Source organism: Acanthochromis polyacanthus, chromosome 21, assembly GCF_021347895.1.
Source record: "Acanthochromis polyacanthus isolate Apoly-LR-REF ecotype Palm Island chromosome 21, KAUST_Apoly_ChrSc, whole genome shotgun sequence".
NCBI classification, from domain to species: Eukaryota; Metazoa; Chordata; class Actinopteri; family Pomacentridae; genus Acanthochromis; species Acanthochromis polyacanthus.
In genome coordinates, this window is record NC_067133.1 from 31,018,517 (window position 1) to 31,033,526 (window position 15,010).

At 42.3% G+C, this 15,010-nt stretch overlaps 1 protein-coding gene across 1 annotated transcript in view; it reads left to right on the forward strand.

The window, feature by feature from the left end:
• The window catches only part of abca3b (ATP-binding cassette, sub-family A (ABC1), member 3b), a 33,810-nt gene that overhangs the window by 2,406 nt on the left and 16,394 nt on the right, over positions 1–15,010 (forward strand). The window contains exons 3-8 of the mRNA XM_022195356.2: positions 1–170; positions 9,488–9,615; positions 11,191–11,356; positions 12,699–12,958; positions 13,027–13,143; positions 14,264–14,384. The exon at positions 1–170 is cut by the window's left edge and continues 80 nt beyond it. Coding sequence (XP_022051048.2) covers positions 1–170; positions 9,488–9,615; positions 11,191–11,356; positions 12,699–12,958; positions 13,027–13,143; positions 14,264–14,384 — 962 coding nt within the window. The remainder of the gene's footprint in view (positions 171–9,487; positions 9,616–11,190; positions 11,357–12,698; positions 12,959–13,026; positions 13,144–14,263; positions 14,385–15,010) is intronic.

Consider the following 15,010-nt stretch of genomic DNA (forward strand, 5'->3'; position numbering starts at 1 on the left):
GGTCTCCTCTAAAGACTTCCCCAACGCCACCTTCTTCGACAGCTACGCTGTGGAGCGTCTGCCCCGTTTGTTGGAGATGCAGCGTCTCCAGCTGGCCTACATTCCCGGTAACTCCAGCGTGGTGCGTCAGGTGGCCGAGGACGTCCGGAACAGCCTCTACCTGTCCTCAGGTGAGTCAGAGAAGGTCGGCTGTAGAAAGTCAGACGTCCAGAGATGAAGGTTCCTCAGAGGCATTCACACGAGAACCTTTTAGATTTTCACACAGATTTGTTTTTTATGTTTTTCTGAAGGAATAGTGTGGGCTGCACAGTGGGCTAGTGGTTAGCACTTTGGCCTGGGATCTTTCTGCATGGAGTTTGCATGTTCTCTCTGTGCATGCGTGGGTTTTCTCCGGGTACTCCGGCTTCCTCCCACAGTCCAAAAACATGCTGAGGTTAATTGGTTACTCTAAATTGTCCGTAGGTGTGAATGTGAGTGTGATTGTGTGTCTGTATATGTAGCCCTGTGACAGACTGGTGACCTGTCCAGGATGTCCCCTGCCTTCACCTGAGTCAGCTGGGATAGACTCCAGCACCCCCCATGACCCTAGTGAGGATAAAGCGGTGTATAGAGGATGGATGGATGGATGAAGGAATAGTTCAACATCTCAGCGTGTTTATCTGCTGTCCAGCTCCACTCTGGTGACCTTCAGGCTGTTAGCTTAGCATCACGACTTCTCCTGAAGTTAGCACCATTCATTAAACATCTTAGAACACGTTGGTCTGTCCAGAACCCAAAATATTTAAAGAGTTCTGATGGAAGGAACCAGAAATGCTGCAGGATTTAATAATAAAGCTGCCGTCAGAACCTGAAGTGTTCTCTTAAAGAACATCATTTTGCTGAAGGTCTTGAAGCGCTGTCGGTTCTGCCTGAAGGAACTGTTGGTTCTTTGATGGTACTTTTAGAGGTTCCTTAAGGACGAATGAAGAACCGTTCTGTAAGGGAAGTGTTCTCTGAAGCTAACTAAGATGGTCCAACTGTTTTTAAATAAACTGGAATGTCTTTCTGATGGTGGAGGACAAACAGAGGCTCCATGAAGCCACGCTGGTCTTTGTCCTACTGGTTCTGGTGGGTCTTCATGGCTCAGATGTTGGACTGTTGTTGACCCTCTCTCCATTTTAGAGTTTGCTGGACGTTTCTGACAGAACGTTAGCAGACGAGCTGTTATTGGTCCAGAAAAACAAACAGATCTGGCAAAACTGGTTCCTCCAGAAACAGTCCTCCTGAGGGCCGCACCCACCAAACCTGGATCAGCTGGAGATTAGAGAGCTGCTCATGTTTACCCCTCACACACCTGGTTTACCCCTCACACACCTGGTTTACCCCTCACACACCTGGTTTACCCCTCACACACCTGGTTTACCCCTCACACACCTGGTTTACCCCTCACACACCTGGTTTACCCCTCACACACCTGGTTAAATCCTGTTTCAGGATCTAAATGTGAGTCTGCAGGTAGATGGATGTGTGTCTTTTACTCACCTTAGCTCTTGATGAATAATTAACCTGGAGTCAGTGTTGGGTGGAGGTTTAGCTCCGTCAGGTGAACAGAAAAATGAAGTAAACGGTTTTCTAGTTGCAGTAAACGGTTTTCTAGTTGCAATAAACGGTTTTCTAGTTGCAATAAACGGTTTTGTGGTTGCAGTCAACAGTTTTCTAGTTGCAGTAAACGGCTTTCTAGTTGCAATAAACAACTTTCTAGTTGCAGTAAACGGTTTTCTAGTTGCAGTAAACGGTTTTCTAGTTGCAATAAACAACTTTCTAGTTGCAGTAAGCGGTTTTCTAGTTGCAGTAAACGGCTTTCTAGTTGCAGTAAGCGGTTTTCTAGTTGCAGTAAACGGCTTTCTAGTTGCAGTAAACGGCTTTCTAGTTGCAATAAACAACTTTCTAGTTGCAGTAAACGGTTTTCTAGTTGCAATAAGCGGTTTTCTAGTTGCAGTAAGCGGTTTTCTAGTTGCAGTAAACGGTTTTCTAGTTGCAGTAAGCGGTTTTGTAGTTGCAGTAAACGGTTTTGTAGTTGCAGTAAGCGGTTTTGTAGTTGCAGTAAGCGGTTTTCTAGTTGCAGTAAACGGTTTTCTAGTTGCAGTGAACGGCTTTCTAGTTGCAATAAACAACTTTCTAGTTGCAGTAAACGGCTTTCTAGTTGCAATAAACAACTTTCTAGTTGCAGTAAGCGGTTTTCTAGTTGCAGTAAACGGCTTTCTAGTTGCAGTAAGCGGTTTTCTAGTTGCAGTAAACGGTTTTCTAGTTGCAGTAAGCGGTTTTGTAGTTGCAGTAAGCGGTTTTCTAGTTGCAGTAAATGGTTTTCTAGTTGCAGTAAACGGTTTTCTAGTTGCAATAAACGATTTTCTAGTTGCAGTAAACGGTTTTCTAGTTGCAGTAAATGGTTTTCTAGTTGCAGTAAACGGCTTTCTAGTTGCAATAAACAACTTTCTAGTTGCAGTAAACGGTTTTCTAGTTGCAATAAACGGTTTTCTAGTTGCAGTAAGCGGTTTTCTAGTTGCAGTAAACGGTTTTCTAGTTGCAGTAAGCGGTTTTGTAGTTGCAGTAAACGGTTTTGTAGTTGCAGTAAGCGGTTTTGTAGTTGCAGTAAGCGGTTTTCTAGTTGCAGTAAACGGTTTTCTAGTTGCAGTGAACGGCTTTCTAGTTGCAATAAACAACTTTCTAGTTGCAGTAAACGGCTTTCTAGTTGCAATAAACAACTTTCTAGTTGCAGTAAGCGGTTTTCTAGTTGCAGTAAACGGTTTTCTAGTTGCAGTAAATGGTTTTCTAGTTGCAGTAAATGGTTTTCTAGTTGCAGTAAATGGTTTTCTAGTTGCAGTAAACGGTTTTCTAGTTGCAGTAAATGGTTTTCTAGTTGCAGTAAGCGGTTTTCTAGTTGCAGTAAACAGTTTTCTAGTTGCAGTAAACGGTTTTCTAGTTGCAGTAAACGGTTTTCTAGTTGCAGTAAACGGTTTTCTAGTTGCAGTAAACGGCTTTCTAGTTGCAGTAAACGGTTTTCTAGTTGCAGTAAATGGTTTTCTAGTTGCAATAACAACTTTCTAGTTGCAGTAAACGGTTTTCTAGTTGCAGTAAACGGTTTTCTAGTTGCAATAAACAACTTTCTAGTTGCAGTAAACGGTTTTCTAGTTGCAGTAAACGGTTTTCTAGTTGCAGTAAACGGTTTTCTAGTTGCAGTAAACGGTTTTCTAGTTGCAGTAAACAACTTTCTAGTTGCAGTCAATGGTTTTCTAGTTGCAGTAAACGGTTTTCTAGTTGCAATAAACAACTTTCTAGTTGCAGTAAACGGTTTTCTAGTTGCAGTAAACGGTTTTCTAGTTGCAGTAAACGGTTTTCTAGTTGCAGTAAACGGTTTTCTAGTTGCAGTAAACGGCTTTCTAGTTGCAGTAAACGGTTTTCTAGTTGCAGTAAACGGTTTTCTAGTTGCAGTAAAACGGTTTTCTAGTTGCAGTAAACAACTTTCTAGTTGCAGTCAATGGTTTTCTAGTTGCAGTAAACGGTTTTCTAGTTGCAATAAACAACTTTCAGTTGCAGTAAACGGTTTTTCTAGTTGCAGTAAACGGTTTTCTAGTTGCAGTAAACGGTTTTTCTAGTTGCAGTAAAACGGTTTTCTAGTTGCAGTAAGCGGTTTTCTCGTTGCAGTAAGCGGTTTTCTAGTTGCAATAACAACTTTCTAGTTGCAGTAAGCGGTTTTCTAGTTGCAGTAAACGGTTTTCTAGTTGCAGTAAATGGTTTTCTAGTTGCAGTAAATGGTTTCCTAGTTGCAGTAAATGGTTTTCTAGTTGCAGTAAACGGCTTTCTAGTTGCAATAAACAACTTTCTAGTTGCAATAAACAACTTTCTAGTTGCAGTAAACGGTTTTCTAGTTGCAATAAACAACTTTCTAGTTGCAGTAAGCGGTTTTCTAGTTGCAGTAAACGGTTTTCTAGTTGCAGTAAATGGATTTTCCTAGTTGCAGTAAATGGTTTTCTAGTTGCAGTAAATGGTTTTCTAGTTGCAGTAAACGGTTTATCTAGTTGCAGTAACGGTTTTCTAGTTGCAGTAAACGGTTTCTGTTGCGTAACGGCTTTCTAGTTGCAATAAACAACTTTCTAGTTGCAGTAAACGGTTTCTAGTTGCAGTAAATGAGTTTTCTAGTTGCAGTAAACGGTTTCTAGTTGCAATAAACACTTTCTAGTTGCAGTAAACGGTTTTCTAGTTGCATAAGCGGTTTCCTAGTTGCAGTAAACGGTTTTCTAGTTGCAGTAAACGGTTTTCTAGTTGCAGTAAGCGGTTTTGTAGTTGCAGTAAACGGTTTTGTAGTTGCAGTAAGCGGTTTTGTAGTTGCAGTAAGCGGTTTTGTAGTTGCAGTAAACGGTTTTCTAGTTGCAGTAAACGGTTTTCTAGTTGCAGTAAACGGTTTTCTAGTTGCAGTGAACGGCTTTCTAGTTGCAATAAACAACTTTTCTAGTTGCAGTAAACGGCTTTCTAGTTGCAATAAACATTTTCTAGTTGCAGTAAGCGGTTTTCTAGTTGCAGTAAACGGTTTTCTTAGTTGCAGATAAACGGTTTTCTAGTTGCATGTAAGCGGTTTCTAGTTGCAGTAAACGGCTTTCTAGTTGCAGTAAAACGGCTTTCTAAGTGGCAGTAAGCGGTTTTCTAGTTGACAGTAATTGGTTTTCTAGTTGCAGTAAAATGGGTTTTCTAGTATGGCCAGTAAACGGTTTTCCTAGTTGCAGTAAACGGGTTTCTATTGCAGTAAACCGGGTTTTCCTAGTATGCAAAATAAACAACTTTCTAGTTGCAGTAAACGGTTTTCTAGTTCCAATAAACGGGATTTTCTAGGTTGCATAACGGTTTCTAGTTGCAAGTAAATGGTTTCTAGTTGCAATAAGCGGTTTTCTAGTTGCCAGTAAAACGGTTTTCTAGTTGCAGAAGCGGTTTTCTAGTTGCAGTAAGCGGTTTTCTAGTTGCAGTAAATGGTTTTTCTAGTGCAGTAAACGGCTTTCTAGTTGCAATAACAAACTTTCTAGTTGCAGTAAAACGGTGGTAAGGTTTTCTAGTTGCAGTAAACGGTTTTCTAGTTGCAGTAAACGGTTTCTAGTTGCAATAAACATTTTCTAGTTGCAGTAAACGGTTTTCTAGTTGCAATAAACGGTTTTCTAGTTGCAGTAACGGTTTTCTAGTTGCAGTAAACGGTTTTCTAGTTGCAGTAAACGGTTTTCTAGTTGCAATAACGGTTTTCTAGTTGCAGTAAACGGTTTTCTAGTTGCAGTAAACGGTTTTCTAGTTGCAGTAACGGTTTTCTAGTTGCAGTAAACGGTTTTCTAGTTGCAGTAAACGGTTTTCTAGTTGCAATAAACATTTTCTAGTTGCAGTAAACGGTTTTCTAGTTGCAGTAAACGGTTTTCTAGTTGCAGTAAACGGTTTTCTAGTTGCAGTAAACGGTTTTCTAGTTGCAGTAAACGGTTTTCTAGTTGCAGTAAACGGTTTTCTAGTTGCAGTAAACGGTTTTCTAGTTGCAGTAAACGGTTTTCTAGTTGCAGTAAACGGTTTTCTAGTTGCAGTAAACGGTTTTCTAGTTGCAATAAACGGTTTTCTAGTTGCAGTAAACGGTTTTCTAGTTGCAGTAAACGGTTTTCTAGTTGCAGTAAACGGTTTTCTAGTTGCAGTAAACGGTTTTCTAGTTGCAGTAAACGGTTTTCTAGTTGCAGTAAACGGTTTTCTAGTTGCAGTAAACGGTTTTCTAGTTGCAGTAAACGGTTTTCTAGTTGCAATAAACGGTTTTCTAGTTGCAGTATTTCTAAACGTTTCCGTTGCATAAGCGGTTTTCTAGTTGCAGTAAGCGGTTTTCTAGTTGCAGTAAACGGTTTTCTAGTTGCAGTAAGCGGTTTGTAGTTGCAGTAAACGGTTTTGTAGTTGCAGTAAGCGGTTTTGTAGTTGCAGTAAGCGGTTTTGTAGTTGCAGTAAGCGGTTTTTCTAGTTGCAGTAAACGGTTTTCTAGTTGCAGTGAACGGCTTTCTAGTTGCAATAAACAACTTTCTAGTTGCAGTAAACGGCTTTCTAGTTGCAATAAACAACTTTCTAGTTGCAGTAAGCGGTTTTCTAGTTGCAGTAAACGGTTTTCTAGTTGCAGTAAACGGTTTTCTAGTTGCAGTAAGCGGTTTTCTAGTTGCAGTAAACGGCTTTCTAGTTGCAGTAAACGGCTTTCTAGTTGCAGTAAGCGGTTTTCTAGTTGCAGTAAACGGTTTTCTAGTTGCAGTAAACGGTTTTCTAGTTGCAGTAAACGGTTTTCTAGTTGCAATAAACAACTTTCTAGTTGCAGTAAACGGTTTTCTAGTTGCAGTAAACGGTTTTCTAGTTGCAGTAAGCGGTTTTCTAGTTGCAGTAAACAGTTTTCTAGTTGCAGTAAACGGTTTTCTAGTTGCAGTAAACGGTTTTCTAGTTGCAATAAACAACTTTCTAGTTGCAGTAAACGGTTTTCTAGTTGCAGTAAACGGTTTTCTAGTTGCAGTAAGCGGTTTTCTAGTTGCAGTAAATGGTTTTCTAGTTGCAGTAAACGGCTTTCTAGTTGCAATAAACAACTTTCTAGTTGCAGTAAACGGTTTTCTAGTTGCAGTAAACGGTTTTCTAGTTGCAGTAAATGGTTTTCTAGTTGCAGTAAACGGCTTTCTAGTTGCAATAAACAACTTTCTAGTTGCAGTAAACGGTTTTCTAGTTGCAATAAACGATTTTCTAGTTGCGGTCAACGGTTTTCTAGTTGCAGTCAATGGTTTTCTAGTTGCAGTAAACGGCTTTCTAGTTGCAATAAACAACTTTCTAGTTGCAGTAAACGGTTTTCTAGTTGCAATAAACGGTTTTCTAGTTGCAGTAAACGGTTTTCTAGTTGCAGTAAATGGTTTTCTAGTTGCAATAAGCGGTTTTCTAGTTGCAGTAAACGGTTTTCTAGTTGCAGTAAGCGGTTTTCTAGTTGCAGTAAGCGGTTTTCTAGTTGCAGTAAATGGTTTTCTAGTTGCAGTAAACGGCTTTCTAGTTGCAATAAACAACTTTCTAGTTGCAGTAAACGGTTTTCTAGTTGCAGTAAATGGTTTTCTAGTTGCAGTAAACGGCTTTCTAGTTGCAATAAACAACTTTCTAGTTGCAGTAAACGGTTTTCTAGTTGCAATAAACGATTTTCTAGTTGCGGTCAACGGTTTTCTAGTTGCAGTCAATGGTTTTCTAGTTGCAGTAAACGGCTTTCTAGTTGCAATAAACAACTTTCTAGTTGCAGTAAACGGTTTTCTAGTTGCAATAAACGGTTTTCTAGTTGCAGTAAACGGTTTTCTAGTTGCAGTAAATGGTTTTCTAGTTGCAATAAGCGGTTTTCTAGTTGCAGTAAGCGGTTTTCTAGTTGCAGTAAACGGTTTTCTAGTTGCAGTAAACGGTTTTCTAGTTGCAGTAAGCGGTTTTCTAGTTGCAGTAAGCGGTTTTCTAGTTGCAATAAACAACTTTCTAGTTGCAGTAAACGGTTTTCTAGTTGCAATAAACAACTTTCTAGTTGCAGTAAGCGGTTTTCTAGTTGCAATTAACAATTTTCTAGTTGCAGTATGCGGTTTTCTAGTTGCAGTCAACAGTTTTCTAGTTGCAGTCAACGGTTTTCTAGTTGCAGTAAACGATTTTCTACGAGCTGATGGAGGGATTCTGTGAGCAGCTCTGTGTTTGATTAGTTGGACTGTTTGTGGAGTTTTAATGGTCGATGTTGGAGGAGTTTGTTTTTAAAATGTTTTGAGGAACCTCTGGTCGGATCTCTGCTGATGTTAAAGAGTCTGAAGGTCACCGTTGATCTGGTATCATCTGAAATATGAAAATATTTAACCAGAGGACGGATTAGTTCTAAGACTTCTGTCAGCTGGACCACAGATTCTCCATCATCAGAGGAGCTCCTTCACTATTCCATGTATGTTCAGTTCAGTAGATTTCTTCATGTATGTTCAGTAGATTTCTTCATGTATGTTCAGTCCTTCTAGCTGATTATTGATCAGATTAGATCCTGCTTCTTCTGTCGTAGATTTGAGGTTGGACCGTTTCTCCTTGACTTTCTGCTCAGCTTGGTGACTGTTTGAAGGACTTTTAGATGATCTTTTAAACTGCTGAAGCTCCACTAGAAGCTCATTACTGCCACGGTTTAACCATGACTCCGTTCTTCTGTCGTCTTTCAGTGTTTGTCTGCTCAGATGAATCTCCTTCATGTACGTTCAGTCCTTATGGTGACCAGGAGAGTCTGAACATCAGGGTTTCTCAGCTCCAGAGCATGTCTGTAAACATCTCAGACCTCCAGTCAGCTGAAGCTCATTGACTGTATTTAAACTGAAGAGTTCGTTAAAAAGAGTGTAGCTGACTAATGAGACTGTTTAATAATTAATTATTATGATCTGGGTTCTGAAGATGAAACCTGAACATGTGTGAGATCATTAACGTCTGCAGTCTGCTGTGTTAGAACCTGAAGCTTGTTGAGCTTCATTAAATCCTTCTAGTTATAGATCATTTCTGACACGGAGCTGATCGATCAGAGGACTTTCTTTTCTTCACACAGACTTTATCTGTCAGTAGAACTTTGATCTGTTTGTTCTGTTCTTTATGGCGGTGCTGTGTTTGTGGAGCTTGAGAATGTGACCTTTGTAATCAGGACTTGTCCTAGAAACACCAGAACAGGTTTATGGTCCCATAAGACTCTGGACTGACAGGAAACTCTCTAAAGGTTAGCATAAAAACACATTTATCTTCCTCCCAAACTCTAGAGTCAAGACGTTTCTGTGAGTCAGTTCTCATTTCTCCAGGTTGTTTGAAGCCCCGTTAGAACCCAGAGGTCCTGGTGGTGAACGTTTGAACCGGCTGATGGTTGCTTCATTCTGTTTATTCTGGGAGTGTGACCCAGATTTAACCCTGGAGCTGCTCAGAATACCGTCATGAGTTCCTGATAAAAGGAACCAAAACCAAGAGAACTAATTTAGCCAACTCTGAAGACAAACCGGAGCTTTATCTGTTGTTTATCTGTTAATCTGATGTTTGAGTTTCAGTCTCTCAGTGTCTCTGTATGTCTTCTGTTCTCCATGTCCTCGTTGGTGTTTGTTTATGTTGATGATGTTGGTGAACAGCAGTGAGGTCATACATTGATGAATCCTCCGCTAACGTCGACGAATCCTCCGCTAACGTCGACGAATCCTCCGCTAACGTCGACGAATCCTCCGCTAACGTCGACGAATCCTCCGTCGACGAATCCTCCGTCGACGAATCCTCCGTCGACGAATCCTCCGCTAACGTCGATGAATCCTCCGCTAACGTCGACGAATCCTCCGCTAACGTCGACGAATCCTCCGCTAACGTCGACGAATCCTCCGCTAACGTCGACGAATCCTCCGCTAACGTCGACGAATCCTCCGCTAACGTCGATGAATCCTCCGCTAACGTCATCTCTTGGTTTGTGTTGCAGTTCGAGGCTTTGAGACCGAGGAACAGTTTGAGAACTACGTGAGGACCGACCCTCAGTCAGGGAAGCTGCTAGCTGCCGTGGTGTTCCAGCATCCCTTCAGCCACGACGATGAACCCCTGCCTCTACAGGTAACAAACACACCTGGAATCTCCGTTGCATCTTTACCAGACGTACAGGCTCAGTGGCTTCAGCGGCATCCTGACTCCTGTTGGTTCTCTTGTTTACAGTCGGAGGTTTGAATAGAAGGAAAAATGTGAACCAACAGGTTTGTCAGTGAGAATCGAGGCTGGATGAAGCAGAGATTCAGGTCAGACAGTCGGGTCCTTCAGGCAAACAAAGAGTCGGGTTTAATAGACTCCAGCAGCTGGAAGTCACGTTTTAGACTGAATCATGCTTTTAACCACATTTCTGCTCAGTAATAATCCTAATCACAAAACCCTTCGTTCCTCTTTCACATTATTCACATTTTCCTCGTTTATGGAAACGGAACAAACAAAAAAAACTCTTTTATTCTCTTCAACAAACTCTAATGCATAAAAACAGAGAAAGTTGAATTAGTTTTGTCATTTATTTAACTGACTCTACATACTGGAGATATTTTCCTGCTTCCTTTGTTCCATTTATTTCTACATTCATCTCTTATCTGTTCTGAGGAAACACCTCCTGCAGTTCAGTGGAAAAGTTTTATCACACGACTGTTGGTTGCAGTTTTTACAGAGTTTAGTGCAAACAGTTTGTAGTACGGAGTTTGACCTGGGACGTGTAGAATAAAGTGATTTTAATGAAATAGGCTAATTTTAAGCTCCTTCTGATGGAATGACGTTCAAAGACCGTGGGGAAGCGGAAAACTGACCCAGTGAGGGTCCATCCACAACTGGTGGACATTTTAAAAATAAACCTTCTCTTCTCCAGTGTTCTGCTCCATATTGATCAATAATAGGTATTGATTGGCTCAGCTTCCACATCAATGGCAGCATTTTTATTCCATGTTTTCTGTGCTGTTTGCTAACCCTACTCTAATCACAGTAACAGGGTTGCTAATCCATGCTAATGTGATCTTTTTCTCAGCAGTAGAAGCTAGATATTTAGCTAGCTGTTACTGCTGACCAAGAGGACAAACTGACTGATGGAAAACAGTCCAAAGAATGAGTCTGATCCTGATAATATGAGGTAGAGAGAGACATTCAGTCAAGGCTGACAATGGATGAAAAGATGGAAAATAGAAGAGAGGACATAGCTTTGCTCTACACATTCTTTAGGAAAACTGTTGGAGGATGGAAACGATAAAAACATCAACAGGTTCTGCTAGCATGTTGTTCCATATATAATAATTATTATTTAAGTTAATTAATTTTTTCCCCACAATTACAGAGACATCAATGAAAAAATAAAACCAAAAAATGAGATTTAAATTTGACCTAAACTGTTTTATTAGAGCTTCAGTTTGGTCATCAGGTGGATGAGAGAAAAATGACATTTTAGAGGAACTCCAGATTTATTTGGTATTTTAAAATATTTCAAACATTCTTTTCTCCTAGTTTTTATAGATTTGGTCTCAGGACAAGAACATTTACACAACTACTGCATGTTTTAGTATTTTCTACATGGATTATTTGGACTTTGATGGCTGGGACGTAGAATGTCCTCCAGTCCTGGAAGGACTCATGAACTGACGCTGTCCTCTCATTGGTCCTTCTGTCCAGGTGAGCTACCGTCTACGGTTCACCTTCACCCCTCGTAACGCGCCGGCGAAGGAGAAGTCGGAGCTGAACCCGAACAGCGACCTGGACTGGCACACGCTCAGTCTGTTCCCGCTGTTCCAGCTGCCCGGTCCGAGGGAACGGAAATACAACGAGGGCGGAACACCTGGTGAGGAGCTTCACAGGTCTGGAGTTCAGATCACAGTTTCATTGGTTTAGTGATGCCGGCAGTCTGGAGGATTATTTGACTCTCTTCAGGCTGTTTCCATGGCAACTGCATCCCCGTCTCTGTCGGTGTTGTCGGCTGTTGGCAGGATGCCGCGGACCTTCACATCATCTGAGGGCGTTTATGGGTGTCAGACTGAGGCTGCGAGAAGACCCAGATTTATTAGAATGAAACTCCATCAGGGGCTGCAAGAGATGTAGTCAAGCTTTCAGTCCAAAACCGGGACAAAACCGGTCCAAAACCGGTCCAAAACCAGAACAAAACCGGGACAAAACCGGTCCAAAACCGGTCCAAAACCAGGTCAAAACCGGTCCAAAACCGGTCCAAAACCGGTCCAAAACCGGGACAAAACTGGTCCAAAACTGGTCCAAAACCGGGCCAAAACTGGGCCAAAACCGGTCCAAAACCGGTCCAAAACCGGTCCAAAACCGGTCCAAAACCGGGACAAAACTGGTCCAAAACCGGTCCAAAACCGGGACAAAACTGGTCCAAAACTGGTCCAAAACCGGGCCAAAACTGGGCCAAAACCGGTCCAAAACCGGTCCAAAACCGGTCCAAAACCGGAACAAAACCGGGACAAAACCGGTCCAAAACCGGTCCAAAACCGGTCCAAAACCAGGTCAAAACCGGTCCAAAACCGGTCCAAAACCGGTCCAAAACCGGGACAAAACTGGTCCAAAACTGGTCCAAAACCGGGCCAAAACTGGGCCAAAACCGGTCCAAAACCGGTCCAAAACCGGGCCAAAACCGGTCCAAAACCGGGACAAAACCGGGACAAAACCGGGACAAAACTGGTCCAAAACTGGTCCAAAACTGGTCCAAAACCGGGCCAAAACTGGTCCAAAACCGGGACAAAACTGGTCCAAAACTGGTCCAAAACCAGTCAGTCGTGTGCTGTTACAGATGTAGTTGAGCTTTTAGAGTCACATGAATGTGGATCTGCTTCCTCCTCATGCTCCAGTTTTAATATTAAGTACAAACCAGTCCAAAACAAACCCCAAACCCGTCTAAAATACGTCTGAAACTAAGTCCTAAATGACTCTTAGACAAATCCAAAACTGGTCTAAAACCAAATTCAAAATCAGTTTAAATTTTTTGGTTCCAGAGGGAGCCTGGAAGGTTCCTGGAAGGTTCTTGGAAGGTTCCTGGAAGGTTTTGGAGGTTTCTGGAAGGTTGCTGGAGGAGCAGGTCGTGTATTCGTGTCTGTGACTCCTTTCTTCTGGATGGAAGTTGGTTTATTCATGCTGTCTCCATTTCCTCTTCAGTAATGTGCGTCTTCCTTCAGGTTATTTCAGAGAGGGCTTCCTGACCGTGCAGCACGCCGTGGACCGAGCTATCATGCGTTCGTACAACAGAACTGCTGCTGATTCTCTGCTAAAACGGACCAGAGTGCTTCTGTCCCGGTTTCCTTACCCCTCCTTCATCTCCGACGTCTTCATCCTGGCCATCCAAAACCAGCTGCCCCTGGTGCTGGTGCTCAGCTTCACCTACACCTCCCTGAACATCGTGCGAGCCGTGGTGCAGGAGAAGGAGAGGAAGCTCAAGGTTGGTCTTTGAGCCTCTATGAGTTGAAGGTGATGAAGCTGTCCCACTGATCCTTCACCTCTTCTCAGGAGTACATGAGGATGATGGGTCTCAGCAACTGGCTTCACTGGAGCGCCTGGTTCCTCATGTTCGTCCTCTTCCTCTCCATCTCAGTCTTCTTTGTGACTCTGCTGCTCTGCATTCAGGTGAGTCATTCGTTGTCCTCAGACCTCGTTCCAGCGGTGAAACATTCATTAATCCAGAACCAAGTGAAGCATTTTATCAGTTAGCAAATGACCAATTCCGTCTGAATTCACAGATGGGGGTTGCAGCAGCGTTTTCAATTTGGCTTTGGAAGATAGAGGTAGAAGATCATGATAAAAAAAAACTTTATGTGCAAAATTACAGGCATCTACTCCCAGTAATTTAGCATGATGCAGTGATGTCTAGAAGTTGGGACTTTGCATGGCTACAGTAAGAGGATAGATGAGTTTCTGTGCAAATTAGCAGATCTCTACCACCTGTGCTACACTGACTTCAGGGTCCTTGAAAATGAGGCACTTTTCATGGGGGGCAATGTTCCGCAGTCCATATCTCTAAACAATGAGCCTAGAGGCCCCCCCCTGTATAAGTTATAAGCCAGTCTGGTCTAGAGCAAAACTAAATGGTGTTAAGACATTAATCTGTAAGATTTCTGGTATTTTTAACACCCTTAACCCTACTCGCTAGTGGTTTTTATAAATAATTTATACATTTTGGACAAGCCCCCCCGCTCTGTAGAGACTTCTCCTGAGTGTGTGTGTTGTTTCTAGGACATCACCAACATGTAGAGAGCTTGGAGAAAACATTTCAAGTCTCTGTGATACTCAGAAGCAGAGATAAGCATTTTAAAAAATAAAAATTCCAGGCGAGGATTGGGGGGGGGGGCATTTTGGCCTAAATTATTAAAATTTAAAAATGCCATAACTCAAAAACTACTGGGAGTAGAAGCCTGAAATTTTGCACATAAAGCTTTTTTATCATGATCTTCCACCACCAGCACCCACAGTAAAATTGAAGGTGGTGCTGCAACCACCTTCCTGAATATTTGGTGTTTTGGGATAGAATAAGTTAAATGACTCTGTAGTCCTCTTCTTAAAATCAGCTGTTAGCGTTAAATAGTTTCTACCAGTCCTGGACCACAGGATGAGTTCCCTTATTATATGGTCCAAAACCAGTCCAAAACCAGTCCAAAATGAGTTGTAAACACCCCCCAAACCACCCCTGAACAGAAGCCCGGTGGAGGAGTTCTCCATCCAGAGGTTCTAACTGTGTCCTGTGCTCCAGGTGAGTCCTAACGGAGCAGTGCTGACCCACAGTGACCCCACGCTGGTCTTCGTCTTCCTGCTTGTCTTCACCGTCGCCACCATCAACTTCAGCTTCATGATCAGTGCCTTCTTCTCCAGAGGTGGGTCTGGTTTCTGCTCCTGGAGGTTTGTGGCTGAGATGTTTTCCAGCAGCTCGTGTCTCTGAGATGCAGGTCGAAGTTTTCTGCTGTTTGTTTCTTTTCAGTGAAAGATGCAGAAATGAGACAGTTCTGTTTCTAGACGACCAGGTAGAGGTTGTGAACGTTTAGCTGCTGCTGACCAACGACTGCTGGAGTCAGTCTGAGCCGTCTGGTGCCAGAGGAGAAGCTCTGTTCAGTTCTAAGTAAATCACTCAGTTCAGGGCTCTAAAGCTGGTCAGTGATTAATAACTGATGATAATATTCGACTAAAACCACTAAATGAGCTGCAGAAACGTTTCATCTGTGACTCTGAATATGAAGCTGCTGGAACACAAAGACCTCGTCATGTCTTCACTGGTTCCACAGACAGACGATGGTTTGTAGATGGAGGAGATGAGAACAGCAGAACCCATCCTCTGAGCTGTTCTCTTTCCTCCGTCTGCTGTACTTTCAATTAACTGATGATGGAGCCTAATGTTTGAAGCTGCTCAGAGGAGGTGATCTTCACCATCATGCTGAATAACCTGAAACTCTTCCATCTCTCAGCTGTGTTCCTCCTCTCAGCCATCCAGGGAACCTGCAGAACT